The 19132-nt window shown below is 42.6% G+C and overlaps 2 protein-coding genes across 2 annotated transcripts in view; both read left to right on the forward strand.

The window, feature by feature from the left end:
• Ern1 (endoplasmic reticulum to nucleus signaling 1) overlaps positions 1 to 19132 on the forward strand; it is a 102962-nt gene that overhangs the window by 50918 nt on the left and 32912 nt on the right. Inside the window, exons 3-6 of the mRNA XM_028865193.2 lie at positions 7572 to 7605; positions 9756 to 9828; positions 15058 to 15130; positions 17342 to 17464. Of these exons, the coding sequence (XP_028721026.1) occupies positions 7572 to 7605; positions 9756 to 9828; positions 15058 to 15130; positions 17342 to 17464 (303 nt within the window). The remainder of the gene's footprint in view (positions 1 to 7571; positions 7606 to 9755; positions 9829 to 15057; positions 15131 to 17341; positions 17465 to 19132) is intronic.
• LOC119087004 (40S ribosomal protein S29-like) lies at positions 12754 to 13259 on the forward strand. The gene has a single exon (XM_037201308.1). The coding sequence runs from the start codon at positions 13002 to 13004 to the stop codon at positions 13170 to 13172; it is 171 nt and encodes a 56-aa protein (XP_037057203.1). The 5' UTR covers positions 12754 to 13001; the 3' UTR covers positions 13173 to 13259.

Below are 19132 nucleotides of genomic sequence, written 5' to 3' on the forward strand. Positions count from 1 at the left end.
AAAGGTATAAGAAAGTGTGTGAGGGTAGTGATGTAGGTTATATGTCTTTCAAGAATTATTCAAACTGTGTACTTAAATTTGATCCATTTAGGAAAGAAAGGGGATCATATGCAGAAAAGAGGGAGAGGAGCCAGAGAAGGAGCTGGAGATCCTTGGAGACAGGTTGCTGCCTAGGGCTCCAAACAGGAGTGTACAATATCTGCGTCTAAAAGATAGAATTGGCAAACTCAGTCATGGGTGAAAGGTGAGAAGTCTCAGAGATCTCATACAGTCTCCATTTTACCTGCATACTAGAGGCAAGGAGTGGAGATTTGAAATACCAGGGATAAGCGGGGACAGAGGCCAACCAGGAAGTAGATAAATAAATATCCTAATGATATGGGACCCAGCAGGTCATATACGTACATAATGTTGCCCCAAATGATTGCAGTGTTTTCTTTTCTTTTCTTTCTTTCTTTCTTTCTTTTTTTTTTTTTTTTTTTTTTTTTTTTTTTTTTTTTGAGACATGGTTTCTCTGTATGGTCCTGGCAGTCTTAGAACTCACTCTGTAGACCAGGCTGGCCTTGGCCTTCAACTCAGAGATCCGCCGGCCTCTGCCCCTGAGTGCTGGGTACACCACCGCTGCCAGCTGATTGCAATGTTTTCAACAGTGAGCAGAGAAAGGCCTGGGCTGAAGAAAGGGGATCACTAGATAGGTTCATAGTTGATGGGACAAACATGTTGGGTAATTAAAAGTGATCATTGATAGATATGTGGACTGACTAGGAAGAAGGAAGGAAATTAATGCCTTTTGTTGTTTTGTTTTGTTATTGAGACAGGGTTTCTCTGTGTAGCCCTGGCTGTCCTGGTACTCTCTCTCTAGCCCAGGCTGGCCTCAGACTCAGATATCCACCTGCCTCTGCCTCTGAGTCCTGGGATTAAAGGCATAGACCACCAATCCCTGGTGATACATAATGCCTTTTTTTTTTTTTTTTTTTGGTTTTTCGAGACAGGGTTTCTCTGTGTAGCTTTGCGCCTTTCCTGGAACTCACTTGGTAGCCCAGGCTGGCCTCGAACTCACAGAGATCCGCCTGGCTCTGCCTCCCGAGTGCTGGGATTAAAGGCGTGCACCACCACCGCCCGGCTACATAATGCCTTTTAATTACTTCATTCAACAAATGCACTGGGCACCTCCTATGTGTCAGGGATTATTTTAGGTAATGATAATATAGCAAACAACAGAAAACAGACAGTATCTAGAATCAGACACAAACACAAACATTATCTAGAAACAAACCAATAACAAAATATCCAGAATTTAAGAGGGGGCAAGTGCCATAGGGAAGATTTCGGCAGAGAATATAGGAAATCCTGGGGCATAGAGGTAGTCATGGGAAACCACTGAGGTATGATATTTGGTCAAAGACCTAAGCAGAAGGAAGAGAAATGCAAGAGCACTGAGGCAGAGATAGGCTTGGCAGGATGCTGAGGAATACAAGGAACGGCATGCTGGGAGAGAGTAAGGAAGAGTGGGGGAGGTGGCGGTGGCATATGAACACCAAAAGATTTTGAGTCCTAGAAGTGTGTTCTGATTGTCTTTGGGAGGGTCACTCTTCTATGTTTGAAAGCATTGAAATAAAGTCTTGCCAGGTGGTGGTGGCTGTAAACAAAACAAAGCCGGGCGGTGGTGGCACACGCCTTTAATCCCAGCACTCAGGAGGCAGAGCCAGGCGGATCTCTGTGAGTTCGAGGCCAGCCTAGGCTACCAAGTGAGTCCCAGGAAGAAGATAGAGTATGTGTGGTGCGGGTTGGAGGCATTCTCCCAATGTGTATATACACTTCTAATGTGAAAATGTCCTTATGTTGTACAGTACTATGTACAGTGGAGATACACAATAAAATACAAAAAAGTGAAAACTAAAAATATCTTTCTAGAAAAGGGAAAAAAAGGCTTAAATCTTGGCTGAACATCTGACACTACAGGTTGTGGAGCATCTTCAACATTTTTCAGAGTTGATCAATATTTTGATTTTATAACTGTCATTACTGAGAACCCACTTCACACAAATCTGTAGTACAAAAATGACATATGTATATTTAGGGCCATTTCAGAAATGGTTGGAAATTTTCTCCTAATTACAGGGCAGTTAATGATTTTTTTTAAATGAAACTAATGTCAATGACTCAAACAGCAGGTTTTTGGTTTTTTTAAATATTTATTTATTTACTTTGAGATAAGGACCCACTATGTAGCCCTGGCTGGCCTGGAACTTACTGTGTAGACCACATTGGCCTCAAACTCAAGAGAGCTACTTGCCTTTTCCTTAGTACTAGGATTAAAGGTGTAGGTCACCAAACCTAGTTCAAACATCAATTTTTTTTAAGTCAAACATTTTAATGCAATGCAATCTAAAGATAATAGTAATTTGATACACGCTGATGATTGAGAGTAGGAAAATATTAAAAGTTTTTGTTTTTGTTGTTGTGGTTTTTTGTTGTTGTTGTTGTTAATTTGTTTGTTTGTTTGAGACAGTTTCAAGTAACCCAGGTTGCCTTAGAACTTACTGTGCAGCTGGGGATGACCTTTGAACTCCTAATTCTCTGGACTGTGTACCTCCCAAGTTTGGGGATTGTATGTATGCACCACCATAATTGACTTTAAACCATTATCTTCTATAAGAGCAGAAAACTTCATATGTACAATAAAAATAATGTCATTCATAACATAAGCCTAAGCATCTCTGTTTTGAGCCACAATGTTTCAGGCAGTATTAATGATGTAGCATGGAATGATGACATTCAAGGTGCAAAGTATACTTGTGTATTCAGAATCAAGGCTACATGAGGTTGTGTAATATAGCATGGCTGAGGGCTGCCAGAAACACCAAAACTTTCACTCTTGCCAAACTCTTCCTGACCCTCACATTCAATTATGCAGTCCCATGTGGGTTTAAGTAGTTGGGTTTTAGCCGGGTGGTGGCGGCGCATGCCTTTAATCCCAGCAGAGCCAGCCTGGTCTACAGACAGAGATTCAGATCCAGGACAGGCACCAAAACTACACAGAGAAACCCTGTCTCGAAACTGCCCCCCCCCCCAAAAAAAATTGGGTTTTGTTAACAATAGAGGGTACTCAGTCCTAGCACTGGAGATTTCATTTGTGTGTCTCTCTCTGTGTGTGCATTTCTTGTGTTTTTTCTTTTCTTTTTTTTCTTTTTTTCTTTTTTTCTGTTTGCCTTGTTCTATTTTTTTTTCCTAAAGAGAGAAGGCATGGAGTTAGATGGGTGGGGAGGTAGAGAGGATCTGGGAGGAGGTGAGGGAGGAGAAAACTGTAATCAGAATATAGTGTATGAAAAAAACCTATTTTCAAAACAAACAAAATCAATAGGGTGCTCAAGAAGCTAGTCTTGAGTGAAAGATGGAGGGAGTAATTTGGACAATGGAGGCTGAGGTACTGGTAGCACATAGAGGAAATCTCTAGTTGATTCTGAGAGAATAGCTCTAGGTAGGGCTGGTTATGAGGGGGGGGGGACCTTCAGCAGGAACCTGGAAAGGCCCTCCAGATGGAGCAAGGCAGCACTTGCTTCTGTTGGAGATAGGAGCATTTTCACTTCCACCCTGATGAGCTTGGACAAAGGCAAGTGTGGGCATCTGCTTGGCCAGTTTTGTCTCCGGTTAACAAGGATTAGATTAGCACAGTACGGGATAGCAGGAAGTGTCACCTGCTCTGGCCCAGGATGCTGGGCACCAGCTGGTGGAACTGAGTCCAGCGCTGCTCCTTCCAGGGCAGCAGGTAGCAGTTTGGTTTCTTCCCAAGGTAATCCTGGGAGAGACCAAACATTGTTTTCAGTGGTATTTCCCCATGGCTTTACCTGCTAACCTCACCTTTACCTTGAACCTTTACCTTGAATAACATCCATTTTATACCCCCACCTCCCCACCACCACCCACCACCCCGCCTTTTTTCCTTTCTGTAAGTAAAACAGCTCAGTGAGGTTGGCATTTACCCTTATCTGGCTCCATATGGATAGACTGGCCTATTTTACAGGAGTATTTGCTTACAGCTGAGTGGTTTGCTCAGGGTGTCTTTTCATTGGCTGAAAACTTGTAAGCAAGTCTTACCTGATATAGTTCTCATTAGTAAATCAAAAAACACTTTCCCTGTTTATCTTTCATCACACATTTTTAAGTGATGCTTAATTTTATTTTTATTGTTTATTTTTAACCTTTGTTAATGTAGAAGATTCCAAGAATATGTACAGAAATTAGTGAAAAGACTCCATGTCCCCAATTCTATCTCTTAACAAGTTACCAGCCACCTTTTGCTTGATCTGCCCTTTTACACAATTCTTTTCTGTACTGTTTTCAAGCAAATCTTGGATTCTCCCCATACCAGACAAGGTCTCACTAGCCCAGGCTGCCTTGAACTTGGAATCCTTCTGCCTCAGGCTCTTAAGTGCTAGAATTAATTACATGTATATACTACCATGCCTGACTACCAATGATTCTTTAAGAAGAGAAGTATCTGTGGAACAGCTCATTGTTTTGCCTCAGAAGCTGAGCAGCTTTTGAGTTTTTAACCTGGTCTATACCTTAACATAAGCTTGTCCAGGTGCCCTGTTATACTGAGTGGATGGGGAAGGTGAAGGCAGCCACACTAAGACTAGAAAGCGGGAGTGGCTCTTTAACATTGATATTGTTGGCCCAGGGCACCTTCTGTTTCCCACTGACATCTTGTTTTTGTTTTATTTAACTTCATTTTGTGTGCATTGGTGTGAAGGTGTCAGATCCCCTGGAACTGGAGTTACAGACAGTTGCGAGCTGCCATGTGGATGCTGGGATTGAACCTGGGTCCTCTAGAGGAGCAGCCAGTGCTCTTAACCGCTGAGCCATCTCTCCAGCCCCTGACCCCCTGTATCTTACGATGTACGGTACATCTTCAGACCTGAGGCCTCAAAAAGTCAGAGGGCTGTAGATAAACCATAATAAGCAAGGGAAATCTGCCTTTGGAGATGAGTCCATCTGAGACTGAGTGAACTGTACAGCAAAGATTAGATTGTGAACAGGAATTCAAACACGTTAATATCCATGTCTTATTTTTATAATTGCTAGATTTTAGCAGTGTCTACTTCCTCTGTTTTATCTGTGACACCATTAAGTGACTGAAGTGAGCAAAAAAGATAAATGGCTTTTATACTGCTGTGCTCTCTTTGGAATATGACATTCTTGCTTTTGCTGGCTGCATAGCTTTGAGGCTGAGTTGGAGTTTCTGGGCCCTAATTGCACCCTGCCTGGTTTGTTTCAGTTGAGTGAGTGTCGTGTGCCTTTATTTCCTGTCTCTTGCATCAGTCTGTTTGTGAGAGTGTACTGAGAGGTGATTAATGGGAAAGATAAAATGTGCTTACTGACTGAAAGTTCACCATGTTTCCACGGTGTCTTTCTTTGGTTTAGTGAATTGTTTGCTGCCCACAGACCACATCTGGTGTGTGTCTCTGTTGTGAACACCGTCTGCTCTTAAAACAGAGTCAATATATGATAAAGCTTGAAAGACTTTACTTCACAGGAGAATCCCAAGTGGCAGATCAGACAGCTGTCTGTCATCATGCCCTTCTGGAGTCTAGAACTCTGCATACAAAACCTTGTTTGAATGTTTCCTTCCCTCTGCCCTGGAGTGTACAGTGGTTGTAGTATGGGCGCTTGCTGGCGGTCGGCCTCATTGTGCATCTCTCTCTTGAGGTCTCCAGATGTTGCAGCCTGCTACTTCTGCTCACATTCTCACCACTGCTATCCATCCCAGACAATCAGGAGCCTCCTCTTTGGTGCATGCCTGGGAGAACCCCGGAAAAGAGGAATTCAGCCAGATTTTACTGCTGTAAACATGGGATTGACAGAAAAATATTTCTTTCCAATTTAAAAAGTAATACCCGATCTTGTAGAAAATTTGAGAAAAATAGAAAAAGTGAGATTTGTTTATACTTTAAAAAAGAACATTATTAGTACTTTAAATCTTTCCATCTAGTTTTTTTTCTGTTGTACTGAACGTTATATTATAACCTACATAAACTGTTCTTCACATGACTACAAAAGCATAAAAACGTGTACATGCTTACAACTTAGGTTTGTTAGCACTGGGCAGGGTGGTGCACAGCTTTAATCCCAGCACTCAGGAGGCAGAGGCTAGCCTCTCTGGGTGTTCAAGGCCAGCCAGAGCTACACAGTCAGACCCTGTCTCAAAACAAAATAAATAGCAACAAAAAAATTTATTAGACTTTTTAAGAGGCCTTAATTTTCTGCCAGATAATTTAACCATATCAAAGAATATTTGCTTTATTTATAATGCTATTGTGAACATCTTTGTACAATTAGCTCTTCCTGTATTTTATACTATTTTAAGTTAGATTTTACAGAAATACAATTAGTAGATCAAAGGGAATATCAACACTTGAAGTCTGTAGGATTGCCATAAGCTGCTACAGAGCATTTGTTACCCAGTTAACATCAGTTATGAATCCCAAGTATGGCATTTACTAATGGGAATATCTGGGTATCCAACAACAAACTAATGATTCAGATTTTAGAAATTCCTCTGGTTCGGGGACTGGAGAGATGGCTCAGGGGTTAAGAACATTGACTACTCTTCCAGAAGACCTGGCTTCAATACCCAACATGCATATGGCGATTCATAACCATCTGTAACTCCACTGCCAGGGCTCCAATGCCCTCTTCTGGCCTCTGCAGGCACTTTTTTTTGCACATGTCACAGAGACATACATGCAGGCAAAACACTCATAGGTATAAAACAAAAATAAGGCCGGGCAGTGGTGGCGCACACCTTTAATCCCAGCACTCGGGAGGCAGAGCCAGGCGGATCTTTGTGAGGTCGAGGCCAGCCTGGGCTACCAAGTGAGCTGCAGGAAAGGCGCAAAGCTACGCAGAGAAACCTTGTCTCGAAAAACCCAAATAAATAAATAAATAAATAAATAAAAACAAAAATAAATATTTAAAAAAATTTTAGACTTATTTTATTGTATGTGTGAATGGGTTTTTTTTTGTTTGTTTGTTTGTTTGTTTGTTTTTCGAGACAGGGTTTCTCCGTGTAGCTTTGCGCCTTTCCTGGAACTCACTTGGTAGCCCAGGCTGGCCTTGAACTCACAGAGATCCTCCTGGCTCTGCCTCCCGAGTGCTGGGATTAAAGGCATGTGCCACCACTGCCCAGTGAATGTTTTGCCTGTATGTGTATATGCACCATGCATGCTTGGTGTCCTCAGATAAAAGGGCATCAGATCCCCTGGAATTGGAATTATGGATGGCTGTGAACCACCATGTAGGTGCTAGGAGTCCAACTTGGGTCCTCTGCAAGAGCAACAAATGCTTTTAACCACTGAGCCATCTCTCCAGCCTCCTCTATCTAGTCTTAGTAAGAATTGTAAGCACTTAACCTTTGCTTCTTTTGTGTTTCCTGAAGTGCCCTCTCATGACTTAGCTAATGCAGGCCAATCTTAGTTGTTGGTACAGCGTATAAGTTGGTCCTGGGATGCCTCCAGGGCTTGACATTTCAGAGCCTGTCTGATGATGCTTCTTGTTCTTTTATACAGATCCAGTCCTGCAGGTCCCAACACACGTGGAAGAGTAAGTTTCCTCATCTCTTTAGTATTTCCTTTTAATTTACCATCTTATTTAGTTGCCAGGCACAAATACATGCACAAGTTTAAAATGTAGCAAGCATTTTTGAGACATAAAAATTTACCAGGTAGATGATATGTTAGAAGCCTCTGGTCCTTTGATGGGGAGAGCAGTAGTATTAAAAAGAGTTGTTTGAGATGGAATTTTTTTTTTCCATGACATGGTCTCACCATGTAGCTCTGGGTGTCCTAGAGCTCACTATGTAGACCAGCCTATCCTCAGATTCACAGAGATCTGCCTGCCTCTGCCTCCTGAATGCTGTGATTAAAGGCATGCACCACTATGCCCAGCAACTTTAGATGAAACTTGAGTTTTGAGTTAAATTCCAAAGTCAGAATCTCTCCTTTTAAAATTTATTTATTTATCCATTCTCTTAAAAATTTATTTATTTATTTTATGTGTATGGTTGTTTTGCTTGTGTGCATATAGATGTAACCAACCGTCTTATTAAATAAGAAACACAGAACCAATGTAAAGAAGAGCTCAGAGCTAAAACCTTACCCTTCCTCCTGCAGTGGTCCTACCTCTCCGAAAGAGACCTACTTCCTATGTGGTTGTCTTTATATAGTCTTTCTGTTCTGCCTTCTCATTGGTTGTAAACCCAAACACATGACTGCCTCGTCACTGCCTGTCTGTAGAGACTTCCAGGTCTTCTATGGTATTGAGATTAAAGGCGTGTGTCTCCAATGCTGGCTGTATCCTTGAACACACAGAGATCTACCTAGCTCTGTCTACCAAACGCTGGGACTAAAGGCGTGCGCTGCTGCTGCTGCCACCACCACCACACTCTTGCTATGGCTCTAATAGCTCTGACCCCCAGGCAACTTTATTTATTAACATACAATTAAAATCACATTTCAGTACAAATAAAATACCACCATGTAAGCATGTCTGGGTATCAGATGTGTTGCCTGGTGTCCATGGAGGCCAGAAGAAGGTATCAGATCTCCTGAGACTTGAGTTACAGATGATTGTGAGCCACCATGTGGGTGCTGGGAATTGAACCTGGGTCCTCTAGAAGAGTAGACAGCTCCTAACTGCTGAACCATCTCTTCCCCGGATCTCTTTTTGTTCACTGTATCACATCGCAGAGAGGAAAGGTGAATGTAATCTGCTCTTAGAGTGTGTGGTGTTCAAGGGAACCCAAATTGAAAAGAAATTCGATAAGGGATTCCTCACTGCAACTAATTACAGTTCCGTCTATAGCACATTCACCTGACAGAGGATCAACCTCCAATCTTCTTGTGGGATGTTACTACAGAGATCTTGATTTATATCCCTGACAGGTTCTCTGATGCCAGGCTTTCAGAGTTTGCTTTTATTGCTGTCATTTAAGAAGTAAATGTTTGTTGAACACTGATTAGATTTAGTGGTTATTTTTTAAAAATTGAAAAGAGGAGAGCTGGAGAGAGAGCTCAACAATTAAGAGCATTCGTTGCTTCTACAGAGGATTTGCATTCAATACCCAGCACCCATGTGGTAGCTCACAACCCCATAACCCCAGTTCCAGGAGATCCTAAAGGCATATTTGTGGTGCATATGCATGGCAGGGGAGGTGTAGAGTTGGGATCGGGTATGGAAAGCAGATATGAGCAAAATATAACATATATACATTTATGAAATTCTCTAAGAATAAATAAAACTACCGATTTGGTCTGTTTCTATATGAGACTGTTGCTGCTCACTATTAATTGTTGATGTCCACATACAGTGGACGTAGAAGTGGACGACAGACTTGCTGAGCTCTTTCACTATTCCATTGTCATCCACAGTGCCCTGACCAAGACACTTTCCTTCTGTGGCTCCGCATGACTTTACTCTCTCAGGTTGTCTTTCTCCACTTCAATAGAACACATACCTCTATGGGGTATTATAGTTTTATGTGGCTGAAGTGAAAAAAGCAGTGGGTAAAGTTGTCTTACACACATTCTCTCTCTCTCTCTCTCTCTCTCTCTCTCTCTCTCTCTCTCTCTCTCTCACACTCACTCACTCACTCATCCCCTATGTCATAGCTTTGGATGATTTTGATCATTGTGGTCTTTTGTTCTGTGTCCTGGGCTATAGTTTATCATTGGCATTTATTATTTAATTTCTAGGCCTGCTTTCCTCCCAGATCCCAATGATGGCAGTCTGTACACACTTGGAGGCAAGAACAACGAAGGCCTGACGGTGAGAATATTTAACTTCTTTGTATGCTCTGGGATTCTTAACCAAATTCTTATCTGCACCTGAGTGTGAGATCACCTAGGAGCCTCATACAAACTGCTGGGCATTCTGATTCAGATAATGTGGCATGGGGCATGGGCATTAGTGCCTTCCTAGAGCTTTCTAAATGAGCTTTAAAAAAATTTTTTTTGAGCCCAGTGGTGGCAGCGCACGCCTTTAATCCCAGCACTCAGAAGGCAGAGGCAGACAAATCTCATTGAGTTTGATGCCAGCCTGGTCTACAAATCAAGTTTCAGGACAGCCAGGACTGTTGCACAGAGAAACCCTGTCTTAAAAACAACAGTGAAAAAGAAATGTAGTTTGAAATACTGTTTACTGGGCCAGTGAGATGACTCTGGGTGAAGGCACTTCCTGCCAATCCTGATGATCCAGGGTGTATCCCTAGGACCTACATGGTAGAAGGAGAGAACTGACTCCTATAAATTGTTTTCTGGCCTCCACATGTGTGCTATGGCATGCATTCAGTTCCCCTCACAGTACACACAGATAAATAAATGTCCTACAAAAGTTAAAAAAAATTAATCTCTCCACTCCTCATCTCAGAGAGCTAAGCTTCCTTTTTAGTGGAAGCATGTAATAGTCCACTGCCATCTCTACTCGGGGTTCTAGACCAGTGGGTCTCAACTTTTGCTACACAGTGTAATAACCTGAGGCATGCTAAAAAATACTGAGCCTGTGGGGCTAAAGAGATGGCTCAGCTACTAAGGTCTCTTCCAGGAGACCTAGGTTCAATTCCCAGCACCTACACAGCAGCTTACAACCATCTGTAACCCCAGTTCCAGGGCATCTGACACCTTTTTCTGCCCACCATGGGCTCTGCATGCATGTGATACACAGACATAATTTGGGCAAATCCTTATACACATAAAAATAAATAAGATATATATTTTTTAAAGTTTTAAAAGACCTTCTGAGTGTTGCCAGAGTTGGTTGTGCATGCCTTTAGTACCAGCATTTAGGAGGCAGAAGCAGGCAGATCTCCATGGGATTGAGGCCAGCATGGTCTACCTGGAAAGTTCCAGGCCAGCCAGCACTACTACATAGTAAGACTAGGGCTGTGTAATGAAACCCTGTTTATACACACAACATACACAACTGAACCTAGGTTTCAGTTCCATGGTTGATCTAAATTATCAATGTTTTTCTTTTAAGTTCTCCAGATAAGAAAATTAGAAATTAACCCACCTAGATGATCATCTGACTTGTGACAATGATGATATTTTGGTGGGGAGTATCTTTTTAATAAATAGTATGTGTCTTGGGGTGGGAATGTGGCTCAGTAGTAAAATATTTACCTGATACAGGGCTTTGGGTTTGCTTCCCAGCACAAGCGGGTGAAGATATGAATAGATCAGTAGAATGTCCATGTAGAAATAAGATATCTTGACTGTACATCCATCCACATAAAGAATCCGTTTCAGACAAATCACATGTTAATAAATGCAAAATGCAAGATAATAAAGCTTCAGGGGAAAGTAGTAGGAGAGCTTTGTGGTCTTTGAATATGTCACAATTTTATAACATTTTTATTACACTTATTTGTGTATGTGTGCACCCACTCATTCCACAGGGAGTGTATAAGTAAAGGTCAGAGGAGGTGTGCCCATAATGATTTCTTAAATAGGATACTTTTAAATGTACCAACCATAAATTTAAGTAAAGATTGATACACTGATTATGTTAAAATTGAGAGATTTTTTTTCCTGAAGAAAGGAGGCCTATGTATTTGTAGTCCACACACCCAACATTTGGAAAACAAAACAACATCCAAACATCCACATTTAGAAAAGAAAAACAACTTCTAGAGGGGCCAAGTTCAATTCCCAGCACTGTAAAAAAAAAAAAAAAAAAAAAAAAAAAAAAAAAAAAAAAAACTGGGTGTGGGGGACACATGTCTCTAACCCCAGCACTCAAGAGGTGAAGACCGGAGGATCAGAAGTTGAAGGTCACCCTCAGTTACACAGTGAGTTTGAGAACATTCTGAATTACATGAGACTCTGTCTCAAATAACCAACCAAAAGAGCTCCAGAATGTCAGGAGAAGAAGACAAGTGGTTGGGCATGGTGATGCACACCTTTCATCCCAGCACAGAGGCAGAGGCAGGCAGATCTCTCTAAGTTTGAGGCCAATATGCTCTACACAGTGGGTTGCAGACCAGCCAGATTCTCAAAACACCAAAAAGAAAAAGACAGATGAGCCAATAGAAAGGTAGAAGAATGTATTCAAATGGTAAATAAATACATGAAAAGATATTAGGGAAATATAAACTAACATCACAATGCCAGCTCCTATCCAGTGTGGCTCTGATGACTGGATATCTAGCAGAAGGAGAGGAACCTTGTGTTTGTGGAGATCCCAGTAAGCAGAGCGTCACCCACTGGAGATGCAGGCAGGACAGCTTACAACCCAGTGACACCCTCCCAGCTGTGCACCCAGAGCAGTGCACCGATGTGCTCTCCCGAAGCCAAAAGACATTGTCCTACTGTGAAAGACCAGGACCAAAAAGAACCTGGGGAGGACTGGGTTTATTTCATCTCAGCCACTCTCTGGTCACACTCCATAACGTAGGGAAGTCATGGTAGGAACTCATGAGGCAGAATCATGCAGGAATGCAGCTTACTGGCTTGCACCTCCTGCTTCGCTTGCTTCCCTGTACACTTCAGGACCACCTGTTCACCTTCCACATCAATCATCAACGAGAAAATGCCCCGCCGGGCGGTGGTGGTGCACGCCTTTAGTCCCAGCACTTGGGAGGCAGAGCCAGGTGGATCTCTATGAATTCGAGGCCAGCCTGGTCTACAGAGTGAGATCCAGGACAGGCACCAAAACTACACAGAGAAACCCTGTCTTGAAAAAAAAAAAAGAAAGAAAGAAAAAAGAAAATGCCCCAAAGTCTTTGCCCATAGGCCAATTTGATGAGGCGTTTTCTCAGTTGAGGTTCCTTTCTAAATTGACTCTAGCCCATGTCAGTTGACAAGCAACCAGGATAGATGTTTATCCAATCATACTGCTTATTATATGCAAAATGTAGGATCTAGCTAAATACATCAATAATAGACTAGATAAGTTAATTATGAGATAGTCCCCTTTTTCCTCATTGGCCATCTGAAGGCAAGATGGGTCACCAGCAGCTCTCCTGGAATCACCCGCGGAAGTTTGGCCAGGGTTCTCCCTCTTGCCGCCTCTGCTCTAACCGCCACGGTCTGATCCGGAAATACAGGCTGGACATGTGCTGTCAGTGTCTCTGCCAGTGCGCCAAGGACATAGGCTTCATTAAGTTGGACTAAGTGACCTTGAATGGGTTATTCAAGACTGTCTACACAGTGAAACAGATCATGCTAGTCTTTGTACATAAAGAATAAATAAATAAAAAAACCTTCAAAAGAAAATAGTCGTTCAGTTGAATGCTCAGCTGCAAGAGCCAACAGTCTACAAGTGTATCCAACATGGATCTGTCTCTCAAATAGAGCACTAAGTAAAACATGACAAACAGAACAGGCCACATACTCAAGATTCATTTATATAAATCTCAAAACCAGGAAAAACTAGATTCTGTTGATTTGGGAGTTAGCATAATAGTTACCCCAGGGAGTTCATAGCTACAAAAGGCCTTGAGGGAGCTTCTAGAGAGCTAGAATGTTCTCTGTCTGTCTGATATGGATGTTAGTTACAGGTAGGGTTTACTTGATGCACATTACTGAGCTATGCTTATGAGAGCCATCCTGGTTGTATGTTATGCTTCACAAGGAAGTTTTGAAAGTCTTCATGTGATTATAAGGTGTGGCCAAGCATGAAAACCCCTGGTCTAGACTCTTCAGTGGACTCTGTGGGCTCTCAAGTGTGTATTTTAAAATTAGGTTTCGAGCACCTGGGCCTGATACAGACAGAGAAAAGCAGGACGGGGGGTGGGGCTGCATGCACCTCCCCCACATGACTCTGCATTTCTCTCCACACCGTGGCATGAAGTACATCTGTGTTTTAAGCTAGAAATAGTGTGGAGTGATCAGTGTAAGTCATCTTGTTTGAACTTCTTGTTAGCCTGTGTGTGTTGTTCCCACCTTAGAGGTATAGAAACAGCCTGGACAAGTCAAGCTTCCAGGATTGGTGTTTGGACTTAAAGAGGTGTGGTTTCCCAAGGATGCTCTCTCAGAGCTGTGATAGTATCTGTCTTGGAGCACAGGACTGACTCCAGAGGGGTTCGGAAACATCTGGTAAACTCTAGGCTCTGCTCCCTCTTGCTGTCCTTTTCCTTTTTTCTGAGGTTGAGTTTGAATGTTGGAATGATGGGAAAATCCAAATAGTTGATTTGTACCTATGGCTCCGTTTAGTAACACTAAAAAGCCAAGAAATCTTTTCTTCTTTGGAGAAAAGATGGCAGTGTAGTAGAAGCCAAGCATCAGGTATCTGCACAGTTTCAGGGCCTGTTCCAAAAATAAAGTTCACCGAAACAAGCAATGGCCAAAAGGGCCGTCAGAGGTCAGCTGTGGGCTCACAAGAGGCAGTTTATGACGAAATGTGTTGAAACGTTGGGAGTTCTTGGAGTTTCTTTTCCTGGCACCTACCCCAACTTCCTTTCTACAACCCAAAGGCTCTGTTTTCAGCAGAAGATTACTTACTGAAGAAAACACCCAAACTGAGACCTTTGTGTTGCCCGTGTGACCATTCTCCTTCCCTTGAGCCTTGACTTCCTTCTAAGTTGCTTCTTCTCAGCAGTAATGCCATGGTCCTCCCACAGTAAGAGGCACTGTTGTTCCACCTTGGCTATTTTTGAGTCAGTTTTCGAAGACAGATTTATGTCTCCCTTAAAATACTCAAGACTGTAACTCTCCACATTTGTGTCATCTTCTCAGAAGAGGTTTATGGCACCCTCGGGAACCTTCTGCGCAGGAGACCTGAGGGACCTGTGCGTCCTGTGTCAAATAAATGAGTTGGTGTACAGAGTTCAGAGACAGGGAGCCCGGAGGCTGTTGGAAGTAGGTGTGGAAGCCCAGGACCTCCTCCTTAGGTTCCAATTAGAAGCTTCCATCTTCAGTGAGCTTCTGTTTGTACAAGAACTGAGTAACAAAAACAGCATGCTTGGTAAAGTTACAGCAATTTCACAAGACTTGGTTAACTTATTTTTTTTTTACTTTTCTTTTCTTCTTCTTCTTCTTTTTTTTTTTTTTTTTAAAGAAACTTCCCTTTACCATCCCAGAATTGGTTCAGGCATCCCCATGCCGAAGTTCAGATGGAATCCTCTACATGGGTAAGAGTTCCCATTTTCAGCACCAAAAACTTGGTTCTTTTTGACTGTGAATCCTGGAATCTGGGAGAGTTTTGGTTGAGAGAGAAAGCTGTTGGTTGTCACCTTCTTTCAAATCTTTCTGAGAAAAGTTTTTCCATGCCTTAGTTGTGTGTTGTTCATGCCAGGATTATCTGGCCAATTAAGAAAGAATTCTCACCAGGCGATGGTGGTGCACACCTTTAATTCCAGCACTCAGGAGATAGAAGCAGGTGGATCTCTGTGAGTTCGAGGCCAGCCTGATCTACAGTCAGGGCTACACAGAGAAACCTTGTCTAGAAAAAGAAAGTGCTCTCTCCTTCTGAGGAAAAATTGACATCATTAGTATGGTTACTCATTTAATAAGCTTTTAGCCACTGGGTTGGCCTGCTGCTGTCATTTCATGATTGCGACATACCTAGCTGCAAATGGATAAAATTTAAAGTGAATACAATAGTCTGAGCCAAGGAAGGGAAGCCAGGCACTGCCTATTAATTATAGGGTTTTCTTAGTAGTTCCTGCTATCAGAATATTTGGTAGAAGCAGCACTTAGCAGCTTGCCTAGATAAGCTGTCTTCATACCTATGGGGTCACAGCTTTCAAAGCATCAGCTCACCTGCTTTTCTTCAGCACATTGCTGCCAAAATGTCAATAAAGATGCATTTGGAGCACAAAGGAGAACTGTATTTATCTGGAAATTCTAGTAGCAATAATAGCCTGTGTTTATATAGCAGCTTTCTTTTTGAGGAACTGAAAGTGCTTGATGCCTATTCATGCCTCATGAGCTCTGTGTACATTTTCAAGTCTCAAATGCAGGCCGGTTTTTTAAGTTTTGCTAGGGACACCCAAGCTCCTGCTTCCTTGCACGAGCTGCTCAGAATGAGGAACTCCCAGTCAGTAGATTCATAGGAAATGAGCAGCAAACCTTCCCTTCTCTGGGCCATGCCCTGGGTCCACATGATCACCTTCTGACTGTGCCGTTGTTCTCTATTGGTCTTCGAGCAGTTCATCATCTGTGGTCAACTTAGAATACTGTGTTTCCACCATCTTTGTGTCATGTCTTATGTGAGTTCACTGAGTATATTTGTGAGCATTATAGTTACTCAATCCACCCATCATAGCTATAGGTAGGTTAAACAGACTGCAGTGGTCCTTGAAGTAACCAGATGTATGTCACATAGATGGAAGGTATTAGTGGTCATAGTTTTTTGGATATGATTTATTTTCTATATTCAGATCTTTTTAATTTTAAGACCTTATCGGTGAGACCAGTTAGGGTCCACAAACAAGTTGTGCATGTGTGAAATCTGGTGTGTTACATAAGTTACAGCTAAGTAGCTTGCTGTGACCTTCTCTGGCATCTCTGTATTCTGCTCCCATGGGAACTTGAATGTAGGAAGCATCTACTAAAGTAGGAAGACATAAATGTCCAGAGCCGTGGCTTACAGAATAGAAATGCACACATTACAGTTGACTGTGTTGGCCTTCAAATATACCATACCATCTATACCATAGACACACATGCTGTATGTTTTCCTAAAAGTGTTTATGTGGCTGTGCTGTCTGCATGTTCATATTTAATCAGCTGATCAAGATGAGAGGTATAACCAGTGACCTGGCAATATTTTACTGGCTAGAGACAAAGGCTGAAATAACTTTAGCCCCATTAGCATCAGGTTACAGCAACTCTGCTGACCAGTCACAGGTACTAGCTAATTATAGTTATGTGCTGCTTCACATGTGCAGTAATTGGTAGGGTAGTTGAGGAATATGAATCATAGTTACCAAGGGAAGAACCCCTAGGTGTGCTTATATTTATATAGATCCTCATTCCTGGGAAAAGGACAGACAAGATTTTTCGTATTTAAGATAGTTATTCAAAGCAGTAAAACCCAACTTAAAAGTTAAGAGAACTTTTTTCATACTATAATTAGATTATAAATTGTAGAGAATTTTTTGTGTTGGGTTTAGGCTATTAAATTAGTATGAGACTCAGTGGCCCAAGGAGTTATTATGTTCACATTACTGTTTATTTTGTCCCTTCCAAAGCACTATAGAAACATGTCTAACATCCTAAGGATATCAGGCCTGTTTCCCAGCACAGAGAGGATCTTGAATGGTTAGAACCGCTACCTTGGTGATGCTGTTTATTTCCATTTGGGATGGGTGTTAACAGTGTGTCCACTAACATTCCAGGTAAAAAGCAGGACATTTGGTATGTCATCGACCTCCTGACTGGAGAGAAGCAGCAGACTTTGTCATCAACCTTTGCAGACAGTCTCTGCCCATCAACCTCCCTGCTGTATCTTGGACGGACAGGTAAGGAATGAGCCCTTGTTAAACCACCCGCCTGTTTCTAGAGTGGATGGGACAAAGCTCCTCCACTGGCCTCTGTTACTGGATTTGTTCTCCAAAAAGTGGCCAGAGTTGCCCTCTCCAAGCAGCCAGATTTCTCAGACCCTTCAGACCCCAGGGAATGTAGTCTAGACTACTCTGTGACCCACAGAGCCCCATCATGCAGCTACTGCGGTTCCCTTCTTGACATATTTTCAACTGGGTACTCGACCTGCTGCTCTCGGAGTAGCAGTGGAGTGGTCTCTCTACTGGCCGGGTATGCCTGGTTTTGCCTGTCTGGCACGTAAATGTCTGTCCTTCTTCCACAGCTCTGCTCAAAAGCTCCCTCCTCTGTGAAGCTGTTTTCCCAGCCTTCAAGCTCCCACCTTGTTCAGGAAGACTCCATTTTACTCTCCTGTTCTGGGGGCACATGTACTAGTTGACAGGCCTATTACAGCAGCCATCCTCCCCTGTAATAATCAAGTGTCCTTGTTTCTGCTGTTGGGACTTAAGATTTGTTCATTTTTCCATCAAGTAAAGCCTTACAGGGATTCCTAGCTTCACGCAGGTATAAAAACGATGGGTCTCCGGTAGAACTGGGGTATGGAGGGAGTTTGGACATGCTCTGGCTTTAGATGGAATGTGTGTTCTTAGTCCACAAAGCCACTGTTTCCATTATCTATTGCCATGTAATAAGCCACCTAACCTAGTGTCTTAAAGTAATGGCCATTTTACTGTTCCTAGTTCTTTGACTAAGGAATTAGGAAGGGCTCCACACAGACATCTTCTCAACTCTTCATGCAGGGATGACTCATGTCTGGAATCTTGGTTCAGCTCCGTGTAAACTTCCCCACACATCCAGATGGAAAGCCCGCGCTTCCTGACATGTTCCTTCTTAGGCAAAAGTGGATGTTAGAATACCTCATAAGTTCTGAACTCAGAACTCTCACAGCCTTACTTCTGTGCCAGTCATTGGTCAAAGCAGGTCATTAGGCAGGTCCAGAGCCAAGGGTGAAGACAAAGACTCAGCCTCTTGATAGAAAAAGTGGCTTGCATATTACAGGAAAGAAGTGATGATGGGCCTCTGTTCAGGCATTCTTATAGAGCCTTCCCTCTGGCTGCAGTAGTTTGAACTCTTCCACATACAAAATACATTCACCCACTCCCAAGATCCTCAAAATCCAATCATAACATTGGTCTCAAAACCCAGTGTCTTGGGATCTGCATTAGGCATGATGGCAGATGAGGATCTCTGATCTGGAGACCTGTGAATGAAAGAGACAAGTTTTCACTGAGCATGGTGGTACACACCTGTAATCCCAACACGTGGGAGGTAAAGGTAAGAGGATCAGGAATGCAATGCTAGCCTTGGCTGCATGTGAATATAAGGGCAGCCCAAGCTGTATGAAACCCTATCTTAACAAGCAGATGAGGGGGGTAGGGGAGGAGGGGTTCTCTTCCTTGTCCCTTTCCCTTCGTCCACTTAGTGTACGGTGATGAGACAAGGTGGCTGTAATAAACCTTCATTCCCATTCAGAAAGAGAAGAACAAAGGATCGAGGATGTGGCTGGGCGGTTGAATGATTGCATAGCGTGAACACGGTCCTGGGTTTAATCCTGAACACTGAGGGGGGAAAGCTAGCAAAAAAAAAGG

Source organism: Peromyscus leucopus, chromosome 8b (assembly GCF_004664715.2).
Source record: "Peromyscus leucopus breed LL Stock chromosome 8b, UCI_PerLeu_2.1, whole genome shotgun sequence".
NCBI classification, from domain to species: domain Eukaryota; kingdom Metazoa; phylum Chordata; class Mammalia; order Rodentia; family Cricetidae; genus Peromyscus; species Peromyscus leucopus.

What these genes read in the sequence shown, in the direction of transcription:
- LOC119087004 (XM_037201308.1), top strand. Translation starts at nt 13,002, where the DNA reads ATGGGTCACCAGCAGCTCTCCTGGAATCACCCGCGGAAGTTTGGCCAG.